Here is an 11743-nt window from a genome sequence, read left to right as displayed (position 1 = left end):
GACATTCGCTCGCTGCATACTGAAACAGTGACTTTATCTGTTCTAATGTTCGCATGCTGCATACTGAAACAGTGACCTAATAAATATATTTGTTTTGACGTTCGCACGCTAGATACTGTAAGTGTGACTATCTGTTCTGACATTCGCACGCTGCATACTGATACAGTGACTTTATCTTTTCTGACATTCGCACGCTGCATACTGAAACAGTGACTTTATCTGTTCTGACGTTCGCACGCTGCATACTGAAACAGTGACTTTATCTGTTCTGCCATTCGCACGCTGCATATTCAAACATTGTTTTAATCTGTTCTGACATTCGCACGCTGCATACTGGAACAGTGACTTTATCTGTTCTGACGTTCGCATGCTGCATACTGAAACAGTGACTTTATCTGTTTTGACGTCCATACGCTGCATATTCAAACAGTACGTTTTTCAAACAATTTGACATGTGCACGCAGTATACTGAAAAAGTAAGTTCATCATTTGATATTCTTACGCTCAGTATACGGGAGCAATGTGTTTATAGGATCGCATTATTTCAATTAAATATTAAAACTGTGAATTCAGTTGACTAATGACAGATTCTTAAACGTAGTTATACACCGGAAAGCCGTATTCATATGATAAACATACGATCAGCACACATCATATACCTAAACAAGATCTCTTCTTGAAACGTTTCTTGTCTTTGCATATGAAGAAAAATAAGCCTCCACACAGGTAGGCACGCATTTGCAAACACCCATGCAACCCAGTCAAGCATTGCTTCATTTCATTTGCTAGTCGTTCGTTGTTTTTTATCTGAATTTCATCAACAAATCTTCACGAGCATAGTTTCATTTCGTTCTCTACATCTAAATGTTTAAGCTAGAACACGTTTGTTCCTTCTTTTTCTCTAGGTCAGTCGTTGTCTATGCATATGAAAAGTATATTCACATATTCCAACAAGCAGCGTTTCATGTTTAAACACTCACGTCTAAATAAACAATACTTTTTCATGTTTAAACGCTCACTTCCTAACGAACACTTTATCCTTTCATTCCTAGATGTGTCGTTGTCACTTCCTAACAAACACTTTATCCTTTCATTCCTAGATGTGTCTTTGTTTGTACGTGAAAAGTATAAACAAATACTGCATCATATCTTAATAAACTGTTTCTTTTCATTCCATAAAGATGTTTTTGAATTTGAAGAGTGTTATTAACCATTGTTTCATGTTTGGGTCACCCAAAATATAAAACGATTAATCAGAAAAAGGGACAAATTCAGTCAAAAGGTCAAGTTGCACAGAGGTAAGATTTGCCCGCAATTTAAAACCAATAGACACCTCATCCAACAAAAAATTAGGTTATTTTACGAAACATACATCAAAAACATTCTTGACATCCAACATACTGACAACTCGCTCTCTTACAAATGCAACACTAAGAAACTTTACTCACTCATAAAAAACACCAGACAAAACAACCAAGGTTTTGCCACACTACAAGATCAGACAACTAGTAAAATTAACTCAGAATGCATTGGAAAAACAAATATCCTGAATAAACAGTTTCAGTCTGTTTTTCTCCGGAGTGCCTGTACTCTCACTGACCCAGCTATGTAAGAATGCCCTCGGAAAAATCAGATACCCCATTATGAATGATATCGTCATTGACCCCACAGGTGTCCTGAAACTTCTCCAAAACCTTATGGTGAATAAGGCTGCTGGCCCAAATCTGATAAAGCCCATTGTTCTGAAGGAGCTCCGACATGAGATCCTTGACATAGTATCAGTGATTTTCCAAAGATCCCTAAATACTGGTCAACTCCCATCGGTATGGACGAAGGCAAATGCAGCCCCTCAGTTCAAATAAAAGTGATACTGGTGACCCAACAAACTATAGGCACATATCTCTAACATGTGTTGTATGCAAACTCCTAGAACATACTATTGCTTCTAGCCTATCCACACACTTCTCAAAACACAACATTCTATATGAGCTGCAACACGGGTTCTGGGAAAAGCGGTCCTGTGAGACCCACCTAATAGAACTTGTTGATGAAACATAAAGGAATCTTTCCTCAGGTAAACAAACCGATCTTATCCTGCTAGACTTCAGTAAGCCTTCGATAAGGTTAACCACTTTAAATTATCGTTCAAACTCCAAGAACATGGTGTCCCCAAATAAATCCCAGTCTGTCGTGGTCAACGGTCATATGTCTGATTATGTCCCTGTCACATCGGGGTCCCCCAGGGCCTTGTCCTGGGGCCCTTACTCTTCCTGCAGTACATTAACGGTCTCCCTGATACGTTCAGCTCCCAGGTATGGCTATTTGCAGACGACCCAGCCGTGTACCTTGCAGTTACCTCCCTCACAGATTGTAAAAGGTTACATAATGATCTCCTAAACTTAGAAACTTGGGGAAAAAAATGTGGGACATGGAATTCAAGCCCATCCAGTTTCCCTATAAGCTACATGGTCAAAAACTATCCCCAGCTAAGGATGCAAAATACCTTGGTGTCGATCTCAGCCATGACCTCAACTGGAACACACTTATCAACAGAATAACAGCAAATGAACACTAGGTTTCCTTAAACATAACATCAGAACAAAACAGGAACATGGCAAAGCACTTTCATACAAAACACTGGTCAGACAACAGTTAAAATACGCATCATCTGTATGGTACCCACACACATAGGTCAACATACATAAGCTGGAAATGGTCCAGCGGCGTTCAGTCAGATGGGTCAAAAACGATTTTTCACGATACACAAGCGTAACGGACGTACAGAACATCTTAGTCTGGAACACACTTGAGAAGAGACGTCTAGACTCTAAACTGCTCATGCTTTACAAGATTTATCACCATCTTGTAGCAGTCCCGCTTCCAACTTACTTAGAAGTCCCAACCAGGTTAACCAGACAGATACACCCTCTCAGTCTCTGCCAAATTCACGTCAACTCGGACTTCTTTTAATTCTCCTTCTTCCCCCACACCAGACCTGTGGAACAGGTTACCACCGCATATTGCGACTCTGCCTGATCTTAAATCCTTCAAGCAGGCAGTGACCCTGTTCCAGTATTAAATATAGCAGTTGTTTTTAACCTTCTTTTACTCTAAGTACTACTGTTTTAACATTTTAACAATCATGCTAGGTCTCATAGTCTTACTATGCCTGGAAGACTTGTTCCAGTTTACTTTTATTCTCACTACCACCCGGCGTGCACCCTGCCCGCACCCTGCCCATAATGCTCGCGACAGACGTTAGGCAGTAATTATAGATAGATAGATCAACCATTGTTTCATGTTTAATCACTCATGTCCAAACAAAAACCGATTTCTTTTATTCCATGTTTGTATTTGAAGAGTACAAACAAGCATAATGTTCCACGTTTAAACACTCACATCTAAACGAACAGTGTTTCCATTTATTCCCAGATGTATCGCTGTCTTTATACCTGAAGAGTATAAACAATTTTGACGAAGTAGCCGGGATATTCAAGGTTACGGCATATATGTACATAGAATGGATTGATGAATTTCTCACCTGGAACTCGTCTGATTATGACGGCATTAATCTAATTCGCTGGTCTCAGGTATGGAAGTTTTACTGCAATAATAATAGGAAAAAAAATAACGTGGCTATCGGGTAGCTTTTGAGCACATTTTATCAGTGAGTTATTGGTGGACTTGTTTTAGTTTGTTATATATCAACCTTAACCTTGCTAAATTTTAATAACGAACTTTTCCATCTTTCAGTTTGAACAATACCAATAACAATTAAAAGGGGTGCATACCAAAAAGATAAGGACTTAAGGGATAGGTATAGGTGCAAGTTTCGGAGAAAAAAGTTCGAACGTCGTCAAATCATAGAAAGAAAGCATTGTTTTACAAGAAAATTTAACAGCATATAAAACATTTAAATTATTTTACAAAACCATTGTCAATTTACGCATATATTTATTGAATTCCGGAAAGGGACTGCTTGAAGGGGCCACACTTCTGGACAGTTCAGCGCCTTTAAAAACTCACCATTTTTAAAAAGCGGTTGCATGTCTTAATTTTGATGTATTTGCAACATGGTGCGAGAGTTTAAACTTTACATAAGTAGGTAACACATCGTTTTTGACAATTGTTTACATTTATTTCTTTACAAATGGCTTTCTTATTTACAGAGGGAAAACTCATTTCTAATAATTTTAGTATCCAACTCTGTGGGACAGAACAATAAAAGTTGTTTGTCAAGATGCTGTTCATTTACATAAAAAATCTGTTGTTTTGTGATATACTGCTAAACCTTAATGGCGAACAGTGCAGGTTATGATTAGACTGCATGGATGTGCAGGCTGAGCATGATCTGCACTGGACGCAAGGGTAGAATCAATCGTGTCCAGCATGATAAGGTACAGTGTGAAAAAGGGAAAACAACATTGAATGGAAAAAAATATAAACATTGCAAACAGATATTGCGGAAACCGTCTTTGATTAGCTATATAACAGAATGGAATAAGAAATTATACATGTTGTAAAAACGGTAAAGGTAAGTCATTTAATCACGGAATTGTTAAAGTCAACCAAGAGTCTCGTCATATTTTACAAAAGATATAATATTTTTACAATAAGGCAATCCGAATAGAAGTACATACAAGTATGAAATATGTTGATTGGAGCTGACATTTTACAGTCAGTTTCATAAGTGTAAGTACCTGTAATTTATGCATCATCATCTCTCATGCTTCCTATTTCTTGTTATTAAGGACGATGTCTGGAAACCGGATGTAACTCTATACAACTCTGCCAACAACTACATAGCTTTAGGACACAAGACAATACTGATTGAAAATGACGAAAATGGCAGTATGTCATGGGCTCCGATGGAGGTATATTCAGATGTTATATGAATAAACATGCTTTTCTGCTTGGAAAACTAATCAGTATCTCTCTCCTAAAAAAAATTGTGGTACACATGCGCGAAAGAAAAAAAAAAGTTAAAGTATATTTAAGCTACAATAATCATAAATGCACAAAAAGACGATGAGTGGCGCCACATTTTAAAACATACATACTGTATGTGAATGACCCCCTAGAGCTCTCGTTCAGTCTATAGGATTTAAAATTAAGCCCTTTTTGCATGTTCTTGTTCAGTAAAAATGTTGCACGTATGTGAGAACTCTTCTTGAATGATCTCTTTAGTGCAGGTCGTTGAGAATTCTTATAACATTTTATAACTTTGTTGCAGGTAGCAAGGAGTTCGTCTTCAGTCGATATGATATTATCCCTTTGATGCAGGTATTTTGGGGGTTCTTGATCAGACGATATGACTAAGAGTCTCTTTTTTGCAAGTATGTGAGGGTTTTTCGTTTAATCATTGTGATTTTTCCTTCGTTGCAGCTGAGACTTCTTATGCAGTCGGTGCGGGTTTAATTTCTTTGCCGAACGTATTAAAGAGTTCTTATACTGCCGGGTTACTTAATTACTATTTCTTTGTTTCAGGTATTTGAGAGTTCTTGTTCTGTCGATATGACTTATTATCCCTATGATATCCAAACATGTGAACTGCAGTTTATGTCATGGAGCTATGATGACGACACGGTAATATTTCATTCACATTTTAGAAAATGAAGCAATACAAAAAAAACAAAAACAAATATGCATGTCTTCACATTAGGCCTAACAAGAATGTTTGTTTCCGGTAACATGCTGAATAAAGTATAGTACATAGGTCGGTAATTCTTTTCTTGTTTTTGGAATTTATTTCGGAAACTATTTCTGTCAAAATATGAATACAAATAAGGGGGTTATGCCTTTCGAGCATCAATAAGTTGATTTCGAACACCACTGACTATGTTTAAAAAATAAAAAGTGCAGTGTTGCAACTTTTTGTTACAATGTTACAAAAAAATATCCAAGGCCATAAAACATTTAGGGTCGGACCAATTCTTTATGGAAGGCCAGGAAACCGGAAACAATATTTTTGTTTTAGGCCAAACACACGAAATATCCATAGTAACAAATAGAAAAGTGAATGGTTCAATAATGCAAAACTGAGTTGAGGACCATTTTCTCAGAAAGCAGCCTTGTCATTGGTTAATTTCAAGTTTGTTCTCTAAAACAACCAATCAACTGCTGGTGTTTTGAGACAAATGTCCAAATTCATTCTTATGTCTTTGGGTCCTGTAGAATATCTTTAGTCTGTTGATAGCAAAAAGGGTCACTTTTACTGACCAAGAAACTGGTTACGATGAGTTTGCTACGGTCCCGATCAAATATGGATTTTTTCAACAGAATCTAATAATTTTTGGCAGTGTGTTTATCAAATATTAAAGTATTATCTACTTAAAACTGTATAACGATATTATTTTTAAACGTGTTTTCGTCTAAAACGTTGTAAAAAAACTTTTGCTGTACACCAGGTAACGCTGAGTATGGCGGATGACACTGTCCAGTTAGAAGATTACAGTACAAACGCACAGTGGGATATACTTTCTACTAATGTTTCATATGTAAACGAGACGGCAGGCGCTTACGTTGATCTGATATCTTTCAAAATAAAGCTGCAACGAAAGCCAAGACATCATTTGATAACATTGTTCCTACCGATAATTCTTCTGGCTGTTTCGGAGATTTTCGTGTTTGCCTTACCAAGTGACGGAGGAGAAAAGTCTGGGTATGCCGTAACAGTTTTCCTAGCATTTGCCGTCTTTCTCACTATTGTTAACACAGCAATGCCAGCAAATTCGGAGAAAGTATCTATCTTTTCCGTATATCTGGTAATCCAAACTGCACAAAGCACACTGATCACAATATTGTCACTGCTATCCATACGATGTGCGTCTCTGGACGAAACAACCAGGATCCCAAGCGGGTTTGTTGCTCTAGTCAGGCTGTCGCAATGTGGATGCAAGGAGACAAATGCCCCAAAGTCGAATAGAATTGGAAATATGGACGAAGTCAGTGAAGTTGAAAAGAATGGTAGTTCATGCAGTCTCGACGATAAGGAAGAAACAGAGACATGCAGTTGGAAAATGGTGACGAATGCTGTTGATAAGATATGCTTCATGGTTTTCTCGGCCGTTTTTGTGATCACAACTACTGTTTGTTTCTGTGTCATTTTCTTGGCACCAGACTAGAAAAGCTTCTGTTTCAGAAACACTTATTATAGTAATACTAGTTGACTAAATTTCACATTACATAGCGCTAGTTGCTTTATTTTAGAACTTCGTCTATTGTTAGAAAAACATGAAAAGGTAATATCTGGAAGTTTGTATTTCAGTATTTATATACTTCCTAAATAAACGATTTTAGCGAATAAAAAGGCTCTGACTTCCAGATCGTACAACAGAAAAAAAGAGGAAAAATTCAGGTATTAGGAAACTAATGCTACAGTTTTAAACTTAATAACTGACAGACTACAGGTTACGGAAACACATGAGATTTAATTGTTTCTACCAACTCTTACATTGAGGTAAATTGCCTTAATTATATTAAGTCTCTTTATTTAACATAACACATATTCCTCTACAGCGGTTTTTGTGGAGACGGGAAGTTTTTATTGCCGTGGCGGTCCTGGTTTGATTCCTGAAGCGGACATCTTTTTTCCCTTGATTCTGGCACTTTTAAGATACTTTGAAAATAAAAACTCGTTCTAAAATGTTCATTATTTGTCAAAAATTTAATTTAAATAAAAAAATTTTAGCCAAAATCTGGAGGTAAGTGTCTTTGAGCATTATATCTCATACTAACCATTCTACGCAATTTACTCTACTACATTTTGTGTATTTGAAAACATGGTTATTAAAGTCTCAGTAGTATTTTTCTAACTTGAGAAATACAGATGCATGCTATCAACTTTATCCTTCTCTTAGATATTTAAATCAATGAGGAAGGTTCTGAAGAGAGCATTTGTTCCTTATGTAGATGATACACTGCCAACAAATACATTTGGTATAACAAATTATTTATTAAATCGTTCAAGGATATATACGACACCCTTTGACTAGGGCGGGGACTGTTTAAATACTTAGACTTTGCATCATGCCTGTGCATGTATAGCAAGCTGAAATCTACCCCTATGTACATACACCGACTTCCTCCATCCCAAAATTAATGTCATTCTTACTTACAATTCTCAGTCACGACATGTATAAAGTTCCACTGAAATCCAATATAAACTGCGGAAGTAGCTTGCACTACAGACTTGAGGGGGATAAGCCCAAGAAAAAATGTCTCACATTATATTTGTAACTTTATGTGGAAATCGGCACATAGGTTCTCCCCGGACCACAGTACCTACAATTCCAGAAAAAAAAACATAAGTGGCAAACTGTGACAATATATGCCCGCCGCAGCAAATAACATTTGACATTTATCTTAATTTTGACTCATTCCAGGGCCACAACTCCACACGGACAAAGAATGTCGAGCTGGTTATCAAACTTAGCCTACATAATATGAACATTAATATTCTGCCCGAGTTTGTTGAACATTGGGTAAGAACTAAATTATTAAGCGGACACTGTCAATTTTTCGCAGTCCAAGAGCAATAACTCGAGTGTGACTGGGACTATTTTTCTGGTTATTGAACTTATCAAAGGCATTATGCCCACGAACATTCTCACCAAGTTTTGTGAACATTGGATAAGAACTACTCAAATTAGAGAACTCTCTCATTTTAACAACTATTCACATGACTTGCGCCTCTGCCATATAATCAGTGTGGATATGACAAGGTCATATTTGCATTTTTAATCAATTAAAGATAACGCCAACCCTACTGGAGCAATTTTGATGGTTATTGAAACTGGCCACCATGACATTATGAACTTGTACATTCTAACCCTGTTTGGTGAACAATGGACAACTGCTCAAGCAGACTGTGTCAATTTTCACAATTTTGATTAATCCAAGGACAAGAACTCAAGATTTGGATGATCCAGCTGATTATCATTTTTGACAGATAATATGCCCACAAAAATTGTAGCGAAGTTTGGTGAACACTGAATAAGAACTGATCAAGTTGCGAGCAGACTTTTGTGGAAGCTGGCTGTCACCACAGGGGATCCCATATGTTGCATTCCATGGGTGAATAACAAGCGCTGTCACTGGAGACAGCTCACTCGCCTATTTTGATGCTATATATAGGTATAATTCAAAAAGGGGACATAATTCATAAAATACTGGTACAAGAGTTATGCACCTTGTGTCATATGATATGGGTGATAATGTGGAACAACTACTTTGAGTCTGAATCAAATCCATTTCGTAATAACTGAGATATAGTGAAAATGCATCAATTTATTTATTTATTTGGGTTTTACGGCACACCAACACAGTATAGGTTATATGGCGCCAAACAGGACTACAAATTTTGATTTCACATCTCATTTACATCAAAATAAAAACATGAGGTATGGAATCAAAATTTACCTTAAATTCTATGTAAAAGGGGGCATAATTCATGAAAAGTTGGTGCCAGAGTTATGCACTTTGTGTCATATGATAAGGTGGAACAACTATTTTAAGTCTGAATCAAATACATTTACTAGTGAAAGTGTATCAAAACTTTAACCTGAAATTCTAAGTAAAAAGGGGGATAATTCATAAAATATTGGTGCAATTTATGGCCCTTATGTCATATGACATGAGTGATGATGTTGAACAACTATTTCAAGTTTGAATCAAATCCATTTATTAACTAGAAATTGCTTTTGTAAAAAAGCGCATATCTCCCCCAATGCAAAGTCCTATAGGCAAGAATTCAATAGGGGTCAGGAGTGAAAGTCAAAGAGACACTGGTGGTTGGCTGCAATAGGGATCATCTACTTGGCATATCCAGTCATCCCGCTAAGTTTTAACACTCTTGGCCTAGTGGTTCTCAAGTCACTGTTCAGGCTTCTGTGACCTTGACCTTTGATCAAGTGGCCCCAAAATAAATAGGGGTCATCTACTCTGCATGTCCAATCATCCTATTAAGTTTCAACATTCTAGGTCAAGTGGTTCTCAAGCTATTTTCCGGGAATGATTTTACATGACCAAGCCCCTGTGACCTTGACCTTTAAGACTGTAGACTGACCCAAAAATCACTAGGGGTCATCTACTCTGCATGTTCAAGCATCCTATGAAGTTTCAACATTCTGGGTCAAGTGGTTCTCAAGTTACTGATCAGAAATGGTTATCAATGTTCAGGCCCCTGTGACCTTGACCTTTAACGAAGTGACCCCAAAAAAAATAGGGGTCATTTACTCTGCATGAACAATCATCCTATGAAGTTTCAACATTCTGGGCCGAGAGGTTCTCAAGTTATTGATCAGAAAAGGTTTTCGATGTTCAGGCCCCTGTGACCTTGACCTTTAATAGAGTGACCCCAAAATCGATAGGGGTCATCTACTTTGCATGACCAATCATCCTATGAAGTTTCAACATTCTGGGTCAAGTGGTTATCCAGTTACTGACTGGAAATGGCTTTCCATGTTCAGGCCCCTGTGACCTTGACCTTTAACAGAGTGACCCCTAAATCAATAGGGGTCATCTACTCTGCATGACCAATCATCCTATGAAGTTTCAACATTCTGGGTCAAGTAGTACTCAAGTTATTGATCAGAAATGGTTTTCCATGTTCAGGCTCCTGTGACCTTGACCTTTAACAGAGTGACCCCAAAATCGATAGGGGTCATCTACTTTGCATGATCAATCATCCTATGAAGTTTCAACATTCTGGGTCAAGTGGTTCTCAAGTTACTGACTGGAAATGGTTTTCCACGTTCAGGCCCCTGTGACCTTGACCTTTAACAGAGTGACCCCAAAATCAATAGGGGTCATCTACTCTGCATGACCAATCATCCTATTTAGTTTCAACATTCTGGGTCAAGTAGTACTCGAGTTATTGATCGGAAATGGTTTTCCATGTTCAGGACCCTGTGACCTTGACCTTTGACGGAGTGACCCCAAAAACAATAGGGGTCATCTACTCTACATGACCAATCATCCTATGAAGTTTCAACATTCTGGGTCAAGTAGTTCTCTAGTTATTGATCGGAAATGGTTTTCAATGTTCAGGCCCCTGTGACCTTGACCTTTGACAGAGTGACCCCAAAAACAATAGGGGTCGTCTACTCCAGCAGCCCTACAACCCTATGAAGTTTGAAGGGTCTAGATCAAATGGTTCTCCAGTTATTGATCGGAAATGAAGTGTGACGTATGGACGGACAGGGCAAAAACAATATGTCTCCCCCAGGTGCATCAAAACTTCAACCTGAAATTCTAAGCAAAAGGGGGATTATTCACTACATACTGGTGCCTGAGTTATAGGCATTGTGTCATATGATGTGGGACAACTACTTTCAGTTTGAATCAAATCCATTTAGGAATAACTGGGATAGAGTGAAAGTGCATCAAAACTTTAATCTGAATTCTAAGTGAAATGGGGGGATAATTCAAGAAATATTGGTGTGAGTTATGGCCCTTGCGCCATATGATGTGGGTGATGTTGAGGAATTATTTTAAGTTTAAAGCAAATCCATCAAGTATTTACAGAGATAAGGAGAAAAAATGTGTAAAAAAACTTAAACCAAGGTGGGGATGCAGAAAGACGCCGATGCCAGGGTGAGTAGGATAGCTCTCCATATTCTTCGTATGGTTGAAATGTCACACATGTCCGTGTTCCTTGGTGATATGTATAAAGTTAAAATTGGAATCTCTTTAAAATTGTTGAAGCAGTTCAATCCACAAACTGTAGGGGAGAGGCCCCCAT

At 37.7% G+C, this 11743-nt stretch overlaps 1 protein-coding gene across 1 annotated transcript; it reads left to right on the top strand.

The window, feature by feature from the left end:
* The first annotated feature begins 4693 nt into the window (after positions 1-4693).
* LOC123523606 (neuronal acetylcholine receptor subunit alpha-5-like) lies at positions 4694-8184 on the top strand. The gene is made up of 3 exons (XM_053536690.1): positions 4694-4874; positions 5488-5586; positions 6408-8184. Exons 1-3 carry the CDS (start codon positions 4710-4712, stop codon positions 7122-7124), a joined length of 981 nt encoding a protein of 326 aa, XP_053392665.1. The 5' UTR covers positions 4694-4709; the 3' UTR covers positions 7125-8184.
* The last annotated feature ends 3559 nt before the right edge of the window (positions 8185-11743 follow it).

This window comes from Mercenaria mercenaria, chromosome 1 (genome assembly GCF_021730395.1).
Source record: "Mercenaria mercenaria strain notata chromosome 1, MADL_Memer_1, whole genome shotgun sequence".
Lineage (NCBI taxonomy): Eukaryota > Metazoa > Mollusca > Bivalvia > Venerida > Veneridae > Mercenaria > Mercenaria mercenaria.
This window is presented reverse-complemented; position numbering and strand designations above follow the sequence as displayed.